Source organism: Myripristis murdjan, chromosome 12 (genome assembly GCF_902150065.1).
Source record: "Myripristis murdjan chromosome 12, fMyrMur1.1, whole genome shotgun sequence".
NCBI lineage: Eukaryota > Metazoa > Chordata > Actinopteri > Holocentriformes > Holocentridae > Myripristis > Myripristis murdjan.
In genome coordinates this window covers 15,080,051-15,103,369 of record NC_043991.1, presented here as the reverse complement: position 1 = coordinate 15,103,369, position 23,319 = coordinate 15,080,051, and the positions used below count along the sequence as shown (strand labels likewise).

Below are 23,319 nucleotides of genomic sequence, written 5' to 3'. Positions count from 1 at the left end.
CATGTTTTTTAAAAGGGACAGTAACAAAAGGAAGGTCAGGTGAAGTAGCATGGAGAGCAGGACTATCAGGGCCGCCTGTATGGGTGTGAGATTTGTGTGTTTGTGTGTGTGTGTGTGTGTGTGTGTGTGTGTGTGTGTGTGTGTGCGTGCGTGCGCTTGTGTGTGTGTGTGTGTGTGCGACAGATAGATACATAGAAAGAGAGAGAGAGAGAGAGAGAGAAAGACAGAGACCGAGAGAGAGTGAGGGTACAAGTGTGTGTATAATTGTGTCCGTGTTCTGAATAATGGTATAGACATCCTTCTTTTTAACTATGATCAGAAACGCTTCTTGTGCATTAACAGACAAGCACTGTGGTTTATATCTGTGGTGTGTACTGCAGAGGGTCAGAACCCAAGGTGTTTGCATGATTTCTGCCAGGGCTTGCTTGTGGAGAAACCTAAAGTTTTGTCTGAGAGCAGAGAATTAAAATGAGCTTTTTGTTGTTTCTTATAGATGTCTTGGTTTTTACGTGTATTTTTGTTCACAAACATTCTTGAACATTAAAGCATGTATTAAACCTGATCCTTGATATTTTAATATTGAGACATGAGTAGCAACTTAGTTGTGAGGCCAGGTATGCCATAGAGCAACAGAACAAAAACAAATGTTGCTTTAAAGCAATGTTTTCAAGAAATATGTAGTGAAATTAAAAAACTTAAGTTGTCCCTTTTGACTTGTCTCTCTAATGTGTATTAGAAGATACCTTCATTAATATCAAGGGGAAGGCAAGATACATTTTTGCTGGATGGAATCTCAACAACATATTTTTCGAATTCAAGTCCAGTGTTCCAGGAGGGGCTATGCGTTGGAGTGTATATGCCGGCAGAAATACTACTTTATCTTTTTCCAGCAAGCTATCCACCCCATTCTTCTGCATGTCTTCATAAGCTTGATTCCATCTCAAGTCCATCAATTCACTAAAATAAGTGAAAACCAGTCCATGATTTTAAAAAGTCCTCCATAGAAATTTGAATGGTACTTTTCACTCCACAAATTGGATTTTCCGATTTCCTGAATTGACTGAACTGAAATGGAATTTCAGCCCAGGAATAGTCCTCGCTCCTTCTCCTTTACCAGGCAGTGGTTTCGCCCATCTCCTGGCCTTGGTGGGACATAGGAGCACTGTAACTGGAGTTACTGGCCAGGGAGAAAGGAGGGCTGGGCCCTCCCCCATACGCTTCCCCTGGAACAGGCTGCAATGAACTTGGTAAGCCTGGCTCAGGACTGGGGGTTTCTGCGTGGGATATCATGTCCGTGAACCTTTGGTCATCTGAAGGATGGTGGCCTGACACAGATCCCTCCATGCCTCCAGGGCCAGAGCCCAAGATGTAAGGAGACTCGGCTGGAGACTGAGCCTGCGAGGAGGGAGGGCCATGTGGGAAGAAGTCATAGTTACTCCCTGGTCCATAATAGTCACCTTGGTATTCTGTGGAGGCATACAGGAGAATGCAAACAGTTAGGACTTGTGTAAAAGACAGTTAATGTTGTGATGTAATGTAAGGTAATGAAAACATTTCAGTTCATGTCCAAAGCTCAGGATGAGACTCTGATTTGATATGCTCCATGCTATGTTACCCAACGGCAGTGTGTACTTTTATGCAAAGCTCTCCAAACCTGACCATCCCACTCCCACCCCCACCCAAACGGTGAAACTGGCCACATCTGATTTCCAACCATCCAGCCCCATTGCCTACGTCTCTGTCATGTTTGGTGCAGCTTCCAGCCGACTGGAGATACCAGCTCAACCCTATCCCTCGCTGGGTTGTGGCTGCTTTCTGTGCCACAGATCTCTCTCCCTCATTTCTAGCATCCACTCCAGCGTTCCCCTTACCCTGGCCACCTGCTTTGAATTTGCCTTCTCTATTATATTTTTCATGTAATTACACCATCTGCTCCCATTTCCCTTTCCTCCTTTTTCACAATACTCTAGACTGCCTGTTAGTTTTCAGCCTCCAACCGGACCTCTCCACAGTTTTGTCCACTGGCAGACTCCAATCTACATCCAGTTTTACTGTAGCAGTGCACTTCCCTTAGCCATTACTTCAGCCTCAGTTTCTGATGTTGGTGCAGTTTCATCCACCAGTCACAGTGTTGTATCATCAAAAGAATTGCCCAATACAATAGACCCCTAGCTAAACACATCTCTCTGCCAACCACTTCACATCCAGACATACTATGGCTTCACTTGTCCATATGAACATGTTGTCAAACATGACAAGCAAGACGTACATTCACTGAAACCCTCCATTTATCCACAAAGACAAAATGATGGATGCTGTAAAAATGTATTTTATGTATTCTATGAGATATTACAAACTTATATGGCAATCTGTGAAAAAATAAGACTTGAAACTCCTTCAGCCTGAGAACCTTCCTTGCTGCATCTAAATGCGGCTCCCATGAGCAGCCAACCGTCCGATCCAGCATGGTTCCACTCACTGATCTCCACTCTTGCACGTTCCTTCATCAGGGACATTTTGGCAACTTTGATTCATTGCTGAAGTCTGTCTTCCCTGGCACTCCTGAGCTAAACACAAGTTTTTCATGCCATTCCCTTTAGAGCTCTCCAATATAATCTGACATCTTCACATGGTCCAACATGCACAGTTGTCTTGCTAACTTCTGACACTGGATGACGTGGCTTTTCCCATGCGATGAATCACCATAATGCGGGTCCATGGCCAAGGTTTTACATCGGCGGGCTCATTCACATTCTATGTACTTCTAACACATACTGGTTGACATCTCCCTACAGTGTTTAAGAACTGAGTGAGTTTTATAGTCCATCTTGACAGCTGTTCAGTACAGCCTGGCTGAAGGTTAACAAGTGCAAGCAGTGCACTCATGAATCCAGTTCTGAATATCTAGCAACCTTGAGATCCCTTCAGGACAACTTCAGTTTTAGAAAGCATGTTGAAATACAGCATATCCAACACACTGTGCTATTCAGTGGTCTTCCTGCAAAGTGTTGCTGAAATTATCCCTCCCACATCCCTCTTGTCAAACCATTCAAAGTTGCTCCATCCATCCTCGAGCCTCAATCAAGGACCAGCATCTCCAAACCATGCACCAATACACCCAGCTTGACTGCCCAATGGCCTTTAACACTCCTTTTAACACTGTCTTATTGCAATGCTCAAAATAGTAATACAATGATTACGTTAAAATCTGTGCTGTTCTATAAAACCCAAAATCCATCTACATGGCTATCCTTTTGTAAGCTCTCCATTCAATCTTGGTTAACATTCTTAGGGCCTTGACACACCAAGTCAACCAACGGCTGTGGAACTCACTACCCCATTACTGAGTGTCTGTGATCGATGATTGCCCGTAGTTTTTGCAGTTCCATCAATGAGAAAGAGCTTTTTGACTGGCCAATCACCAACTGTTATTGTACTAACTAGTTACTTCTACAAGCAAAAGGTAAATGTGGCTACCAATGTGCCAGTTGCCAGTTATCATCCATATTCTCAGTCTGCAGAGCGCAACCGTTTGAAGAGATGATGATGATGGTCCAACACTTGTTTCTCATCATTCCATGATCCCAAGGCTCCATTTTGCTTCTTTGAATTACAAATAAATACTACTGCATGTGTGTGTGTGTGTGTGTGTGTGTGTGTGTGTGTGTGTGTGTGTGTGTGTGTCATCAGCTGTAGTCCACACAGTGTGGTCAAGGGCAGTTTTTAGCAGTAGACATGAGGTGATGCAAAGATTGTCAGTCTTGGTTGAACCCTGGTTTAGAAGGTCATGTGAGTGTGTTCCTAGCGAAAGAGCCGAGCAGTGCACTGCTGTAATTATTGCATGCACAATCTTGATATGACACAAGCATTCCCTCATGCCCCATCAATCTGTGGACTCTCAAAGTGGGAGGAAAGATTCAAATATTCACGCTCTACTTTCACCACAACAGTGCACACGTTTTAACACAGCAGTACAAACCTGCTACTGAATGGCATGACTGTTTATCAGAAACAATACTGCCAAAGAAGTATACAAAGTATTCATCTGATCTCCAGCCGTCCATTCCCTCAATCCAATCGCTGCACTCCCATTTTGTCTTTATCAACAATTGCTTGCCTCTCCATTTTCCTTTTGCATCGCAACATCTCCATATTCTCCTCACACAGTTTTCTTCCAAGTTGTCTTCACAAAGTTACATTAAATCTGTTATAGAGGAGGTTTTACACAACCTTGATCTGAGATCATTGCCTGCTCCAGATGCCGTTCTAGCATTCCTTTTGTCAATCCTCACTATATTCTTCCTTCTCCCGTTTCAGGCTTAATAGGTAGAATCACAAAGTAACAAATTATATGTCAAGAATTACCTTGTGTTGATGCAACAACTGCATCTCTATTGTGATCTTCTGCACTGCAACTCCTTTACAGTGTGACACTGTTACACATATCTCTTGAAAATTAACCAGAGAAACAATAACGGCTGACATGACATTCACAAACTAGCTAATTACTTGATCTCACAAACAGGCCCCTGCTAGTTTGGCCGACCTTGAGAATAAGCAACAAGCTTGTGTTGGTGTGGACTGCATATGTGTGTTAGAGGGGGTGAGAGATGGGGGTGGAGGAGGGGGAGGGGTTAGCTCTACAAAGTATAATTACACACACACACACACACACACACACACACACCATACCACACACAGGCATTCCTCTCTGCAAGCATAGGCAAAGGAACATAAGGAAGGAGTGAGCTCAAATAAAGGAGAGCAGACTGCCCTGTGCTGTCGGTGCACAAAAGGGTGTGAAAAGCAGCATGCTAAGAAAGCAAGAGAGATGAGTGTGAGGGATGAAGGTTTTGTCCTCTGTTTTCCCCACCCACTCCCACGGTTCCACCCTTTAAAGATCCATTTTATTGCATCCTAAATGCCCAAGCCCTTCAGGTAGCTGTATAGAGACGACGGATCTCAAACTATCCATCAAAAACAAACTGCTGATATACATGGCAGGTGCATCTGGTTTATTTCTCCAGATCTGTAAACGTCATATTGGGCTGCTATGTGAGTGCTGTGTTTCTATCTGGAGGCTCAGTAAAAACCCACCATCTCTCTATATGTGTGATTACATTTCCTCTGATCAAGACTGGAAATTTAAAAGGAAAAATGATCAATCTTTAAAATGTTTGTTTTTAGTCAATCACATCTAGTTGAAAAAGAAAAGCTACAGCATGATGGAAATAAGACAAGGTTATCATCCAATCATTTAATAAATAGCACTGTAACAACAAAACAATTCTTTCAATCTCAACCAATGTATAACGTATCTGACCCATTTTATAGTTATAAATAGCTGCTGAATTTGATATTTTAGGCCATATCAAATGTAACATTAACGTTCCATCATCTGATGGCTTTGATGTGCCAGGACTAATACTGGAAACTGCTTTTCAATAAAAATTGCAATATTCTGCATGATGAATGGATGCAGACACCACTGCATTATCTCAGCCACACTAACTCAGCAGCCGTAATTACATGACTTAATGACTAAGTGCGCAGTTATTTTTAGTTGATGCATTTTTCATACAACAATGACCATACAGCAGCATACAGTATTGCTTGAAGTAAGATGCTTGCATGTATGAGGTGGAGATTGATGTTATTCTTCTGTTAAAAGCACTTAATAAACCATTATTCAGCACACAAATGTTTCCATAACTGAGACATTTGCTGTTCATTACGTCCATAGGCTTCCAGTGTTTCTTTAACACATCAAATCACTGATGGAAAATCCATGGGACTGTGATGTGTTTTCTGAAGGAAAAAAATGCCCTTTTCATTTGAGTCAAGACTGAACAACTGTGTTATTTATGACACCAATAAGCCACCTTTCAGAATGAAAATAACATCCCTGAAGTAAGCATTACATTTTCATGAAATGCAGTAATCGTGAAAGATTTAGCTACAATAACAACAAAATATCTCATAAATGGAGAAAAAAAAAAACGGTGCCAAGCAAGACGAGAGCTAACTCTTAACTATAGCAGAATGACCCAGGAATCAAATCTCACAAATTCAAGTATTGCCCTAGTGTTTGTTATTTCTACAGTTTGCACTTGTGCTATTTTACCTCTCTCACTGCCTGCTCACACGGCACAAACTCAGTGACTGCCTCCTCCATGTCACATGAGAACAGAAAAGCTCAAAAACAAATGAAATATGTTACCAAATAAATAACACACAAATGTCATATTGTCATAGATAATGTCTCTTAAGCTAAAATGCAGAACTGAAGCATGGCAGCCCCTGTTGAAACACTATCAACCCCACTGCTAGCTTTGTTTACACAGGGATTTGTTGGATTCACCTGTAAAGTTTGTCTGAGCCTTTCTGACAAGTGACAGTGTGTGACAGGCACATTTTTAAATGTATTCTGTGCCGTTTTCTGAGCCAAAACATTTGCTAACAGTAGAAGCCTAATGTAAAAACTGCAGTTAGACATAGGCAGGTATTTTGAGATTTAATCAGCTAAGAACGATCCTAAAAACTCATTTTCCTGCTACAAGTAAAGCTCATATATATATATTTCTATATCTATACAGCCATATAACCCAAAAATGAAGATGGCAAGATAAATTACAGCTCACATCTGATAATATCAGATTGTATCTTTCAACAAGAGATGCATTGCTTGAAGAAAATAGTTTGGTGTACTGGGAAATATACTAATTCCCTACTTTTCAGTGGTTACATCTGCAGTATACTTAGATATAATAAACCTAACAGTGCATAACAGGCTCAGTCTTAGGAAGTCACCTATGGGTAGTGCGGCTTAAGACTGGATATGTAATTTTTTTATGCAAAAGTAACACATTTTGGGGGATAAACTTAAACCAAAGCCATAATATTTTCGCTGTCAAATATATTAAATCAAAAATAATCAACATATTCCACATTTACATTGCAAAGAGTCAGGAATCTATTCTTATGGTGTTACATTTAATGTTAAAGATACCTGAAACATATGGAACAGCAACTGCACATGTTGTAATAAGTTAATACTATATTCCAGCACATGGCTTACCTCCATAGTAGCCATAAGCCCCAGGTCCCAAAATATCTGCATCCTCCAGCCTGCCTCCCAGGGGCCTCATCCTCCTGGGCCCCCTGAAGAAGGCGTGCCGCCGGGCTCCCAGAGCACTCAGCTGCTTCATGCGCCGCTCTTTGGATCTTCTGTTCTGGAACCAAACCTGGGGGAAAAAAACCCCAGAAAATACAAAGGGCGACACAGTGACACAGTTAGGGACAGCAAGTTACCTGTAGATCTTAGATTTCACAATTTTAGATCCAGTCTGAACTGTGTCCTTCACTCACAACACAAAGAACTACAGTCTTTTTTCCAACTAAAAAAAATGTGAGCTGCCCTTTCACTGACATTACTCTGTCCCTACCTTTTCAAACGATCACTGATTTCAGTCAAACTATTTTATGCCATGAGTTTAAATCACATTGTCAGATATATTATACATTATTTTGCAGCTTACACTGATTTTAATTTGACTATTTAAATAATTTCATAGATACATTTCATGCTCAGTGTTGCAGACTCAGTGTTAAAATCACAATCACAAATACATGTAAAACTGAGAATTTTAGTTTTAGTTTTGATGACTTTACTTTTAAATGGCACCTGCAGTTTTACATCTCAAAAAGAACAGGAAACAACGCAAGGCATTTCTCATAAGTGACACTTTGACACCCCTGTGAGGATTCTGCACTGCATTTACCATCTTTTAATTTTGCCTGTGTTCAGCTGAGATGTGACTTCTTATGTGTTGTCTTTGTGGCACTGCATCTCATCATATCTGGTTTGAAAATGGTTGAAACACACCTTAAACCAATTTCACCGAAACAATTAAAATGAACCAAAATTTACATAAAAACTTCCCAATGCAATATCAGAAATAAGCGAGTATGATATTGAGATGGAACTGATGAAAACACAAAAAATAAGAAACTGTCAAACTTGTGAGCCCTGTATCTCCAAGCCAGATATGACAAATAACAAATTATGACTGAAGTAAAAAATAAAAATTAAAAAATTAAAAAATACATATATTAATCAAATAAGGAAGCACTGTTTAAAATTAAGCATCTTCTCTATGACTCTGTGAAGTGTTGACAACTTGGCCTGGAAATGCTGCCAATGTGAGGTACAAGATTATTCGAAATATAACATAAGTTGATGCCCAACAAACCTCACTTTAGAATAAACACAGTTGTGCAGTCTGTTCTCCAGAAACTAACATAAACTTGAATATAAAAAGCTTGTCACTGGTGTTAAATAAACTTCTTTGAAAAGGAACAAAGAGAGATTTAAAATGTAAAAAAAAACAAAAAAAAAAAAACGCACAACATATGGGAAGAATTGCTTTGCATTATAAGCACATAACACATCTTGTTTCGCCTTTGCATCACTGCTGCATAATGATGTATGTTAACACCAGCTAGGGCTGCACCAGAGGCAGAATCCCACTGTGCTGCAGATTAACAAAAACACACACACAAAAAACACCTAAAACCACTTAGGCGCCGCTCTCTGTGCTCCGGCAGCAAAGGCGACACCTGCTTATTGAGAACAATCGTCTAACTGTAGGGTACATTTTTATGGAAATGTTCTCGCTCCCCTCGAGAGAGCGTTGCTTAGGGATTACATACACATGCTGGAGAAGCAGCATGGCTCAGAGGGCTCCCCGCGTAGAGAGCAATGGTATTTAACACACAGCGAATGAGGAGGGAGATGACGAAATAAAGCCTCCATTTTGGCTCCAAGCATCACAGCAAAACACATGGCTTATGGTCGTGGATGGGTTTATGAATGTACGAGCTGGTTGACTGATTGATTGGTTGATTGATTGATTGATTGATTGATTGCAGTTTGGACATGCACACACACACACACACACACACACACACACACACACACACACACAAATAGACTACGCACAGACACTATAGATGATATAGAAGCCCTGGTGTGGCCTGATAAGGAGCGGGCATGGCTGTAAGTGAGTAAGAGCAGAGAGGTGGGCAAAAGGGAGGTGTGGTATGTAAATCTGTGAAATCAGTGATAATTACAGTGAGCACACAAAAAGCCACATCACAGCTGGCAGAGATGGTGCTAATCATCCTGACACAGACTGCACCCAGACATGAGCCTGCATGCATGTGTGTGTGTGTGTGTGTGTTTGTGTGTGTTTACACATGTGTGCACATGTGAAAAATGTATTTGTACCTCTGTTTGAAAAAAAAAAAAAGAGAGAGAGATTCAAGCAGACTATATGTGTGCAGTTTGGTGCATGACATGTACTTGAGTTGTGTGTAGGGTTGGTCTTGCCTTCAGCAAAAGCAAAACTTAATCATTTGCTCAGTTAATGACTGTGTAACACCTATGATAGATTCCTCCAGAAAACTGATGATACACCCTATAAATGTGGTGAGCACGCTTATTATATTCAGGCATAGATAAATTGGATTACTTGATCTGAATTTGATTATATAAACAAAAAAATTAGATATACATAGGAATACAAATAGGAAATAAAGCACAGGGGCAAAAAGGAGGAAGAGAACATTTGAAAATCATTTTTAAAAATGACAATAAACAAAAATAGGAGGCCATGAGCTCTTCCTTTTTTTTCTTTTTTCCAATAATCAATAATTCTTTGATGAAAAACACCGCTCTACAAACAATAAGCCCAGACAAATATACGTATATATATATATATACACACACACACACACATACACACACAGAACTTCGTCATTTGTTGTTGTTTGTTTGCTTGCTTGTTTACTTGCTTGTTAATTTATTTATGTATAATTATTCTGCACCTATTATTTATTTTTTTCATATTTTTCTTATTTCGTATTCCATGATGACGTGAATGACGAACACCTACACTGTATTGCCATCGCTAATGATGTTACACACCTAAGAATAAATAAATAATAAATAAATTCCGTGTTTTTTATTGTTTGCTGTTTACAAACTAATTGTGCTGTCATCTCTACATATGAACAAAATAACTACATGCATAAATAAATAAATAATTCCAGATTCGTCAAACAGATTAGATCCCTTTTTTTTACATTTCCCTCTCAAACGGATAATGAGGTCTTCCATTAAACGTGTCTGTGGTTTTCAGTCAAATTAAAACTCAATTGCACCGACTTATCTGTCATTTTGTGTCTTGGTAGATCCTCTTTAAATCCGTCGAGTTTCATGTTTTATCGCCGCTCCCATTAAATCAGCTTTGTTTTTCCTGCAGCCCACTGCCTGTTTGCACCACGAACCACACTGCTGTGCATGGATACACACGGAGCGGCAGCCTGCAGCAGCCGGCTGACATCTTACCTGGATGACTCGCATGTTTAGTCCAGTTTCCTGGGCCAGCTGTTCTCTGATATGCCGGGTTGGTTTTGGTGTGGCGACGAAAGCGGCCTTTAACGTTTCCAGCTGCTTGGCCTTGATGGTGGTCCGGGGTCCCCGCCTTTTGGTCCCCGAGTTCTGCTCCTCATTTTCATTATTGTTCGTTTCCTTATCTGAGGACGTTGAATTGTCCGTCTCTTTTATGTCATCCTGTATTGGGTCCTGCAGATCTGGCGATAAACTCCTATCTGTACAAGACGACACTGGGGAATGGAGGAGAGAGAGGGGGAAAATGCACAGGAAATGTCAAGGGGGTGTTCTGCTTTAATTAAGCCTTAGACCTGCATGCTCTGCAGATGTGTGAAGGCATACACCCATCTTTATTATATGACTCCTAAAACCTTTTGTAAGAGGTGAAAATAAAAATTTATTAAGAAATGAGCGGAGATCATTTCTGTTTTCCACGCAAGTCACCTTTTTTTCAGCCATTTTCATTAAAAGAGCTGCTTTATATGCTGTCTGGTGTCAAATATTAAACATTTATTTACTGAAAATTCCGCAAACAACTAGAACAGCAGAATTCATCCGTTGCTTTTAAAATAAATACGATTTTATGCGAAGACGAGGCTATATAAAATGGCCATTTTACAATGTGCTATCAGGAAGACATACAGTTTCAGATTATAGGCCTTGTCTCGGTGAACAGGATGTGGCTTCTGGATGGAAGTTTTAAATTGGCTAATATTAAACATTACAGTAACAAAGTAACCTTTTGAACAGCCAAGCATGACAATATCACCGGACTGTACATGGCGTGAAGAGTGGTAATTGTACTCCTGACCCTTATATTAACACAGATATATAATGGAAAGAGGGTAACACAAGGATTGTATAATAAAACGGCTATACTATACGTTCTCATTCAAAGGAACCCATGGAAATACAGATGGATTATTATTTTTTCTTGAAGGTAAATGCTGAGATCATTCCCCTGACAAAGCTGTACTGACACTGAAACTGTTCAAGAATTCATCAGTGCATTTTTGGGAGGTGACACACCCCTCATTCACGCCTTTCTCTCGTCATTTTATTGACTGAGGGGAAAATAAATTAATGAAAGCACATCTGCCTTACTATCCGGCTTGGCCTCAGCTCCCTGCTGGCCCCACGTCTGTGTTTGTGGATTGAAAATTGCCGTTTTGTTTGACAGACATTCAAATGAATTTGGTATTAGCTGCTGAATGGGGACAACACATTAATTCAAGGTCCTTTTTTCGTTGGCTACTCTCTGCGTTACGGTTCTTATCTACATACAGTATGCTGTTCAGGAAAAAAAAAAAAAACAGAATAAGGCTTTGCATTTTGATCTAGGAATGAACACGCACATGCACACGCACGCTCTCTCTCTCTACCTCCATCACACACACACACACACACACACACACACACACACACACACACACACACACACACACACACACACACACACACACATACAAGTTGACGGAGACTAATGGCCGGCCGCTGCAGCTTATTGCCTCAATGCGTTGATTACCTGAGTTCAAGTTAACTTCCTTGATGGCACCGGAGCTCAAATAGTCCTCCTTGCACACGAACTTGTTTTCGTCTATCACGTACAGTTCCTCGCCCGTGGACAGCTGCTTGTTACACACCATGCAGGTGAAGCAGTTCAGATGAAACACCTTGCTGCGGGCTTTGCGCACCAGGTCGTTTGGCGAGATTCCCTGCAGACAGCCCGCGCATTTCGTGCCAAACCGCCTGAAAGAGAGGAAAACAAAATAAAGTGAAATAAAACAAAAAACGACACTTTATTTATTTATTTATTCTTTTTTTTTTTAACATACACCCTGATAGTATCAACCGAAATGACAGTGCACAGAGAACACTTTCATCACAATTACTCATAGCCTTACCAGCCAATATATCATTTAACATCATAGGCTATATTTGATATAAATATCCTTATATTTTGGGCAGGTGAACAACAATAATAACAAAAGCATAGATCCAATTACAGACATCATCAGGGTAATATGAGTAGCCTAACAAATAGCCCACTATTACAGGTAGCATATTAAAATTATTATTAGTAGAAGCAAACTATAATTCTAGTTGCAACAATAATACGACCACTATCACTACTTCTGCATCTGATAATGATGCTAATAATGATAATACTCATTTTTGAAAACAGTAATTTGTAATATTTTCCATGCTTACCGAGGAGAAAAGCCCGATAATCATAGGCGTGTATGTTTTCCACAAATGTCCTCATTAAATAAAAACAAAAGGAAAAAAAAAAAAATATCTGTGTAGATTTCATAAGTGGAGGAGTATCCTCATAATAAAGCCTGCGGGGACGGTGAAGCGGCAAATCACTCTTGTTTTGAAAACGGGAGAAAATCATAGCTAGGGCCTACTCATAATTTTGATGGAAGTGCTCTGACAATAACCCCACGCAAAACGTATTAGTGACAATCAACACATTGTAGCCGAGGATATATTATGGGATTAAGCAGAGTAGGAACATCTTAGCGTGAAAATCTTCCCTTAATCCATATTCACCCGCTTAAATACCGGGTGGGTGGACTCATCAATTTGATACACAAATAAGCCTAAATAAATTTCACACAATTTCTCCCGTTATTTGGCTCTATGCGCTAGCAGACAGCACAGGATATTATTATTATTACACACAGGGCCACTGGAGAGCTGCTGTTCACCTTTGTTGTAATTATGTATCCCCTCCCAAAACTGTAAAATTATTTCTCGCCATATTTTTATAAGGTTCATAGTGATTTGGCAGTATGAGTGTAAGGGGTTTTGCAAATATGCGGAGCTCTGGAGGATGCTGAGGGGCTTACACTGGGCCTACATGTATTTGGGATTTGAGACGGCCTTTCTGGGGGGTGCTTAAGCCATTGGTGAAGGCAAGCACCCTTTTTTGTCGAGCATTGTTTTAATACTAATGTAGGCTTGTGTCTCCATTTGGAATGGTATCGCTTCACTATCCCCTTTCACATGCATGGCCAAACCTCCCCCAGTGAAAGGGCAGAACTCTACTTACACAACAAATGGACACATTAGGGTGATTACTGTTTCGCCTGGCTAATGGCTGGCCATTTAAATCCACAGCTTGATGGGACCAGGGTAATATGATGGCCAAGGCCGTCCGGGGCTAATAATAGCCTGTCCCAACAAAGGCTTAAATACTATGTCTTACATGTCATTAGACAATTTGGGAGAAAATAACTGACACATACAAATGAAAATGATGCTAAGGGAGTGCGACGAGACAAACAAGGGCTTCACTTATCACTCAATTAAGTGAAACACTTTTCAGGAATTGTGCATGGCTTGAGAGCCTAATTGCTATTTAAAAAAAGTGTTGTTTGGATCAGTGCAAAGATAAAAATGGTAAACACAGAACACACTACACAAATGAATGAAATTTCAGACGTCCTACAGGGCTCGGTTTACAGGCCAAACGTCAAACTATCATGAGGGCCATATTTTAAAAAATAAAAGCAAAAATGATTTAGCCCAGGCTACAGTTTTTAAAATGTAAGGTTGTGAATTAATATGCTAGGTATTAAGACTTATTACTCTGGGAACTGGGCCTATTTTAATGATATCAACTTGCATGTTGGTAATGATGGCCCACACCGCTTGAGTCCATGCGATATGATATTTTGTTTACTGTGCATTTTACAATTACAATAATTTACATTTACGACATGCAATTTAGATTTACTTTACATTTATTATTCAATTATATGTTTGGCTTTGTGTGTCGCACCGTTGTGATTATTATTTTTTTTTTATGCTTAGGGTTAGGGTTTGTGTCTAGTGCGTGACACTAAGAGAGTTGTTGTAGCATTACGCCTGTAGTATAATTGTTGGTGTATTGAATGATAGCCTAATTCTGAATAACTGTGAGTCTATCTTTTACCTGAAAAAGTCAATTTTGCAATAGAGCTTGCCATCTCTGGAGAAGCACTTCTCGGTGAGGTTGCAGTTGCAGTCACAACACTGGACGCACTTGGCATGCCAGGCTCTGTCCAGCACATTGAGGAGGAAGCGGTCCAGGATGGGCCGTTCGCACCCGGCACAGTGGACCATCATGTCTCTGGCCTGGAGGACGCCGAGTGCCGACCTACCCCCACGGACTCCGCTGCTCGGACTGGGGCAACCCGGATCTACGCGGAACAACGTCTTGGCTCCGGAAGATGGACAAATTCTGGAGTAAATGTGCTGTCAAGCGACAATTAAAAAAAGAAAAAGAAAAAAAACGCTCCCTTTAAAGGGCAGCGGAATGAGAATCCCCGGGAATTACTGTAGTCCTGGTCCCGCTAGTTGCTGTCCTGGCACTTGTCACAATCCACAATCCAGAGAAGAGAAAGAGAGATTTGAGCCGCGCCAGCTGTATTCACTGATGGACCGCATACCAGGTTTATTCTTTCACGCTGTACACTCAGCACACTGCTAATAGTTATTTGTTCGATTTTGTTTTTTATTTCTGATGTTTTACTCTCCCGTCATGCTTTGTTTGGGATCCAGTTATTTTTCTTCGCCTCATCTCACGTCGCCACTTTCGCATCACTGTGCCTGGGTTATCATGAGGTTTGCAAGCGCGACGCGCATCCTGCGCTCACATTGGATGACGCCCTGCTTAATTCCTGTGCCCGGACAGCCAATCAGAACACGGTTGTTATGGTTACACGTTCATAGCTGTAGCCTCCAAGTGGACCTGAATTATATGATGTCCAGGAATACTAGGGCCGAGGTTTCAGAGTATTTCTAGTAGCCCACTGGGGTAGCAGAGGCCAACATGGATCCCGGTGATCTTATAGATGAATCATCGAGACGACATTTATCTTATAGGGTGGAAATCATAGCCTGTAGGCCAGATTATGTAAAACAAATAGCTTCACTCTGCTCTGTAAACATTTTGATTGGACCCTTAAAAGTTCAGAGAAGGCCAATCAAAAAGAGCGAAGGTTAGAAGACATGGACAAGAAAGGGCCTGTTTACATGGCACGGTATACCACCATTGAAATTAACCTGAATAGATGCAATGGCAGAGGGAGTAGCTGAACAAGGGCTAATGCTACAAAACCTTATAATAGCCTTATGACAAAACCTCCCTTCATTACACTGTGCCTGTGTATAGGGGTGGAGAGGAGGGGCCGCGGGCCTTTTCTCATGCAGAAAGCTATTTACAGGGAAATGCGATGGATTAGCTGCAGCTCATCAATAGGGAGAGTCTGGTCACCTGGTGATTTAACAGAGTGGCCACCAATCGAAGGGAATTTCAATATTTACCAACAGCTTCGTTTTGTTAGTTGCAGTAAAGCAAACATGCAGTTCGCTAATGTGTGTTAGCGGAGAGGTGAGAGTTGTAAATAACCGTGGGTGTGATTTTTTACTCATTTTACGCGATTAGGCGAATCAAGAAAGCATTTATTATTATTATGATTGGAAGCAACTGATCACTTAGTCTACACATTTAAAGAGATGATAGAGAAAAGAATATATAAACACATTTCTCAAAGCCTATAGACTTTTCTCTTTGATTTGATGAAATTCTTGACACATAATAACTTGCTTAATATTCCATCAACCACATTATTTTTATTACTAGTATTACAATTTCTGTCGTTAATGTTGTTCTTATGATTATTATTAGTGGCAGAACTTGCTGTTGATGTTGTACCAGTCGTAGTTTTAGACTTATAAAACTGATAGCATTTTTTAAATATAAATATCATCATTAGGCTACCTCCGCTCCACCACTATCTATCTATCTATCTATCTATCTATCTATCTAAATAGTCATTATTATTGATAGGCTAATTTAAGTTTATGGTGTAATGTTTTCTAGCCTCACTTTTTCTCCCCTTGTCCCTAAAGGCTTTAATGTTTAATGCTTAAAATCATACTTGTAAAGCATATTTGCTTTTTGTACTGTATCTTGTTTTAAAAACGAATCTATAAAAATGATTTTACTGATGATCATGATGCAGAATCATCAGAGAAAGTTTCCACAACTTGACTTACAAAGTGTCACAAAGCCTGAGCTAATGAGTGTTTTCTTTTTCAAAATGCAGCATGCTAGATACCAAATGTGGATATAGTCTTCACAGGCTGGAGCTCCTACCATGGCGCCTTGGAGCCTATCAGCTGAAGGATGGACGTGAAAAGGGAAATTTTGAGGGGAAGACAAAAAAAAAAAAAAAAAAAAAAAAACGCGGTGGGAAAACGAGCATGTGCTGCACTACATTACGCGTTTGCGTGTAACCACCTCTTGTTTGAGTTTAGCCACATTTCATTGTGCCAAAGAAGAAAAGCAGTGTTTGCTTTCCCTTTTCTGTTCGCATGTTCACAACCAAGCCACCTAAAGACCCAGATGCTCACCTGAGAGAGGAAAAAAAACCGAGGGAACTGTCCACGGTACCGAAAGCAGGAAGCACCAAGGACAGCACAGGCATTCCCTTACGAATCACGCTTTACTTGGCACATACTCTGTTCCACAGACACCCTGTAGATATTGAATAGGTCTTTGACACCATCGTGTACTGATAAATACAGATAAAATAGGTGACATTCAGTGAAAAAACAAACAAACAATCTTACCCCTCCGCGCACACATTCGTTTTTTCTATTACAGTCAACTTAGGGGCCACTTTACCCCCAGCAACAAAGCAGATCTTTTGGAGTATGCATGCTGTTTTTTCCCCCCTCTAAACTGTGACCTTCAGAAGTGATAATCTGAAGCCAACACAACCACCTATGACAAAAATCAATTTATACTTTCACAAAAGCACCTATTTATGATTTTTTTCCCCATATATGAGTCGGTCTCTATACAGCGTCTGACTATAATGCGCACTGAAATTCAAACTAATGATTTATATAAAGATGTAGGCCAGGCTAAAATGATGGGAAACCTTTCCTCCTGAAAATGTAAAGGATAGGTAGCATGGGTTTAGATGTGTTTACCCTCCACTGCCTCATGTAAATAGTGATTCATTTTAGATTTCATAAAACTAGGAGAATTTCCCATATGGCAACAAATTAATTAATTAAAAAAAAAAATAAACATGACATGCCATGATGTAAACACACTGTTTAACGTTTCCTTAGGACTGAACCCTGGACCCCTGGAATAATACAAGAATTTATTGAGAAACACATTTGAATGCATTCATGCTTTACCTATTGTGCTTCAGTGTACACATATACACATCACAATTAACCTGTAGCATAGATGTCACACCGTGGATAAATAGTAACGTCCTTCCACCAGTGGAGAATACCAGGCAAGTGTTTTTTTTTTTTTTTTTTTTTTTTACAACCAAAAGAGAGATGGAATCAACAAAGCTTTACAAATCCTGTGAATCTTAAACATCCTATAGTGAAAGCCAATGGCCAAGATTTCTTCTATGTCTCTTCACAGTGTCCTACAGGACATCAGAGAAGCCCTCACACAGGTTAGAAAACTCATGGATGGATTGTTATTCAGCACTCCAGATGAAAATCAGAAAGCCTTCAAATCCAGGTAAAACATACAGGCTGTGGCTTCATAAAGGATTTAAAATTATAGAGTAATCATTTTGATTAACTGTTTTATAAATTACATAAAGTACTTATTTAATGGATAGAGGCTTTGTTGGAGTACCGCAGCCGCTTACACATGCACACAGGCAAACACACACAAACAGACTATTTTCAAGGAGAATCTGAAGTGGTTTGAGCATCCGTCTCCTTTCTTCAGCAAGAGGCCTTCATGAAATATCTGTGCAGCTGTGCACCTCTCTCTCTCTCTGTCTCTGTTGCTCTCTCTTTCTCTTGTCTTTTCTTTTCTGTAATGCACAGGGAGTAAAAGCAGGAACATTGAAAGCAGTGTCCAACAACCCTGACCGCTCTGCGTCCCTGAATCCTGCTGTCCTTCTGTGCTAGTCCTTGCAGAATTCGCATGTGCAGAAGGACAGAAGCAAAGTTATATGTCTCTAGTAATTCTATTTTACAAAATAAATAAATGCATAAATAAATAATAAAACTGCTTCCTTGGGTGAGGTAAAATAGTAAGTTTGGAGATTTATTTTAGTCTTGGCCAAGTATAAGAATGAATGGTGGTGAAATGAAGACATGGAGTAAAACAAATGAATGGAAGTATAAGTCTCTCTCTCTCTCTCTCTCTCTCTCTCTCTCTCTCTCTCTCTCTCTCTCTCTCTCTCTCTCTCTCTCTCTTTCTCTCTCTCTCTCTCTCTCTCTCTCTCGCACAGCTCCACTCCCTGCACTATGACAGCCTGGACACCTGAGCAGGCTTGCACCTCCCCTCACCTACTTCCCCTCCAGCCCCCATTCCAAGCAGGCGATGTCACCCCCCCCCCCCCAGCCCCCCGCCATCACCACCAACCCCTCAAACCCCCGTCCCACTGCTACCACCACCACCAGTGCACACACATGCATACACCCTTGCACACATGTACCCCGTAGCCCACCTCCGGGGCCCCTCTCTGGCAGGGCCAGTCCCAGGGGAGAGGTTAGTATGATGGATGTCTGATTGGTAGCCCTCCCTTAGGGCCTCCCTCTCCGTCACCTCTCTGCGCTCTGAATTAAAAGGCCGTTTGTCTCCTCTGAGTCCTCAGCTGTAGAGCGCCGGCCTGCAATTTCACAGCACTCAGAGAGAGAGGGAGACCATTACAGAGGAGGTTGTCAGGGGAGCCATCAGGGCCCGGACACGCCTGAGGGACTCTCTTTCTCCCCTCCATCTTCCCCTGCTCCCTTCTCCTCCTCAGCCCACCAACACCTCTATCCCACTGGAGGCTGTCAAGCTTCTGCTCACACATATATAAATATACCAGGCTATTGTTACATTAAAGCACACATGCACATAAGTATGCACACACATATGCACACATGCACGGACACACACCATTAGACGCTTTCTCATCTTTATATCCGTTACACTCAGTCGGTGTTGTTTTTTTATGTAAATGAAACATATTAATAGATCTACTAATATAATGCAAAGTTAAGAGAACACAATATGAAATTGTGTATATATGTTATCATATTATAGATTCATATTATAGATATTAAACATTCACTTCATTCCCACAGCTATGTATAAAACAAACCTTTTCACTCCTATGAAGTGTGACAAATACAGCATAGATGCGTTATGTTTCTGTGTAATTTCTTTACACCACAAAAGAATAATTTGTCCTTTTTTCGTGCATCTTCAATGGGTGGCTTTCAAATCCACTTTGAATTAAAACCACAGGGAAGTTAGTTTGCTTAGTTAGTCCTTATTCTGAAAGATACGCATGGAATTACTTCTCTCTAAAGTGCTTTCCCACAAAAGGCATTTGCACTTGTATGAATAAATGTGTTTTTTATTTGAAGGATAGGGAGACGGAGAGGATAGATGGGGGAGATCATCAGGGAAAACAAACATGGCAGGAATCTCATCTCACAAATATAGCGTGCTCAATTACACATAATAAATTCAAACAAACAGGTTCACCTTTGGCCATAAGAATGCTAACAATCGCATGCTTACACACATAAACACACACACACACACACACACACACACACACACACACACACACACACACACACACATTCATGCATGACACTTGATTTTCAAAATTGTATTTGTTTATTTATTTATTTTATTTAACCAGGTGGTCCCTTGAAATAAAATCTCTTTTTCGAGCGAGACCTGGCCAAGATTGCACACCATTACAAATTCACCAGTTAAAATTACACACCACTGATGATGCTGATTCATTCACTAGCTCATATGCTGTGCAACACAAAATTAAAATATATAAGAAAAGCATTATTCTACACCAGCCAATCAGCTGTCACAAGTCTGTGTGCATAACTGTTCATCAGGATGAACTCCTTCCTGCATTCAACCTGTGTGTAAAGTGGTGTGACTTTCTGTGGAATGGTGTAAAAAAAGGAACCAAAGACAGGTGGATGGGACCTGGGTAGAGTGGAGAGTAAAAGCCTGACTTGATAGCTCACACTGTGCCGAGTTCAGCCCCTGTCATTGAGATATAATGAGGGAGATCACCTTTCACTGTGGGCCATCCTAATGAGGTAATGAATGGGGGTGTGCATTGCACCTTTGCCCTCACCTACTCTATTAATCAGAGTAGGGTCGCACGCAGCCGCCAGGACTCAACCTCCCCCATCTGGCTGCACTAATGGACCAACCGATGGATTGAAGGTGCTTTTAGTTAAAGAGCTCTGGTTAGCAAGCGAGAGTATAGTGGATGATTGCAGTGAAGGAAAAGGAGGAGAGGAGAGGAGAGGAGAAGGATTGTGTGATGCCTAGAGAGTGAAATAAAGGAGATGGACTGTTGAGGCCCCAAGAAAGAAAGAAAGAGAGAGACAGAAAGAGACATACAGTGCAGTGCAGCAACTGACCGGGAGAGTGCTTTACACCTTGAAGGTAGTGGGAGTGAGGAGTGTGTGTGACGTCGACCTCTGACCCCATCTTAGCCACCCTGAGGAGGGATCAGGAGGGTCAGTCAGCTATCTGTAGTGTGGCCATGCCAGCATCAGCAACTGACAGACATTTATGAGCCACAGTGAAGGACAGTGCCATTGTGATCCATCTCTCAGCAGAACTTTCACAGAGAAGCCGTGCATGTGTGTGTGTGTGTGGGTGTGTGTAGGTGTGTGTGTGTGTGTGTTTGTGTGTATGTGTAGGTGTTCAGGGGAAAGAATTAAAAAAAGGTTGTTAGAACATCCAGGTTACACTTTTTATCACATCTCCCTGTAAAATTAATCTTGTTCATTGTCCCACTACTTTTATTCTATCAACAAAGAGGCCTCAAAAACAGAGCTAAAAAAAAAAAAAAAAAAACCCTCTCTGAGGAGTTATTCAGCTGCCTTTGCCTCCAGCTGAAAGCTAGAAATGTTTGACGTCTTGGCTTTCCAAAGAAAACACCAAAATCGTGAAAGAATTTGGTACCTTTTGCCAGCATTACAGATGTTTGTCGAAATTATTTAGAGACGGATTTGCCGTACATTCCTGTAAGGCCCATTGGGCCAAAAGCCAATGGGATTACAAACATTTATTCATTACATGGACAAAACGGGAATTACATAATAACTACAAAACGTAAACAAGCCAAACACAAGCTACGGTCTCATCAAACCATCGGGCATTTTTTTCCCCCATTCACTCGCACTGTGTATTTTGCACTGACTTTCCTCTTCACTGTTCATTAATATGAAATGTCCACTGGTCAGCTGGACAGAGAGCAGACATTACAGACATGCAGGATCTGTGGATGAACTGGACTGGGCTCAAGATGGTAAAGTAGGAAGGCTGGGGGGAAGCTGGGAGGGGGATAATCTCAGCTATGTATGTGTCCCAGCATCCCGTCCTCCCCTGGCTAACCGCGCTGGCGGCCACTTGAATTAGCAGCAGAGGATTATGGAGAGAGAGCCTCATTAATCTGGGCAACAAACAGCGGCCAGTGTGAATATTTGCACCCAGAAATTGAAAAGATTAAGTCCTATTTGACAATGACTGGCAGGCTCTATGCTGCAAGAGGCTACTGTTAAATATTCATATCCCTCTCTCTCTCCCTCTCTCTCTCTCTCTCTCTCTCTCTCTCTCTCTCTCTCTCTCTCTCTCTCTCTCTCTCTCTCTCTCTCTCCCTCTCCCCCTCTTTCTCTCTCTTCCTCTCTCTCTGTTTATATTTGAATGAAAGGGAGGTGTGGAGAGAATAGGTCAAGTTCAAACATTCCCCATCCTTGTGGCAAATAAAATGTCCTCATTTGAAGTATAACACAACCTTATATCACCTTTTCCCAGTTTTGACATGCTGTATGAGCAGTCGAGCCTACACGCTCAATATTGTTTCATTAACACAGGACACAGTGCAACAAGAAAAATAGACAGCCAATTAGTTTATTATTACAATCACAGTTGCAATAATTCCAATTTCTATTATCACTGTTAATTATTTTTCAATCCAAGACGTTTTTAGTCACTAAAAGGTAGTCATTCAGAGAACAAGAACAGGGATTTTACCACCTGCCCCATACATGGACACATGACCCCCATAATACACGCACACACACACACACATGCACATGCACATGCACACATACACAGGGTGCTACAATCTAAAATCTGCCACATTTAGCTCCTACCACAGTCAAGTGGTTTGTATGATGCATGCATACACATCATGTTCACACACACACACGCACACACACCAGGAAATGGGGGGGCCGCTGTGACATCCCATCGTCCTGTCTGCGCTGTCAGCCTGGCAGGATTTTCCCTCCTGCAAACGCTCGGCAAATACACCTGCTATTCATTTCCTACAAGGGAAAGAAGGCTCGCCAGACCTGACAAAGCTATTTACCCACCTCCAGCCCAGTCTGTGCGGACGCTATCACTAATGTTTTCCCTTCTGCAGGAGATCAATATGTTTGGAAGCAGACAAACAACCCTGCTCTGCCAGGCAGACTCTTCCCGTTTAGCAGGCCGCCACTGGGGGCCCCTGACAGCAGATGTACACAACAGAATCAACAGCCAGCGCTTCTCCAGAGTCAACACTGGACACAATCAGCAGCACAGGATCTACAGTGCTAAGAATTAACACCACGGCCCATATGCACCACACCAAGAATCAACAGACATCTCCAATCACATGCCAATTGTTTTCAGTGTGGGCCCTCTGAGAGCAAGCCACAGAAGGAACACTGGTTTAAACAAGACCGGAGAGAAAATCATCCAGTTGAGCTCATATTAAAAACCATTTGAATAAACACAAACATGAAAGTGACATACTTGTGAAGAACAGTAAATAATAGTAGAAATG

The 23,319-nt window shown here is 41.2% G+C and overlaps 1 protein-coding gene across 1 annotated transcript; it reads right to left on the bottom strand.

Moving 5' to 3' along the window:
* Positions 1-1,110: 1,110 nt before the first annotated feature.
* On the bottom strand, positions 1,111-14,572 carry lhx5 (LIM homeobox 5). Its single transcript, XM_030065591.1, has 5 exons — positions 14,400-14,572; positions 11,982-12,205; positions 10,412-10,689; positions 7,079-7,244; positions 1,111-1,466 (listed from the first exon to the last, which is right to left on the bottom strand). Exons 1-5 carry the CDS (start codon positions 14,570-14,572, stop codon positions 1,111-1,113), a joined length of 1,197 nt encoding a protein of 398 aa, XP_029921451.1.
* Positions 14,573-23,319: the final 8,747 nt, after the last annotated feature.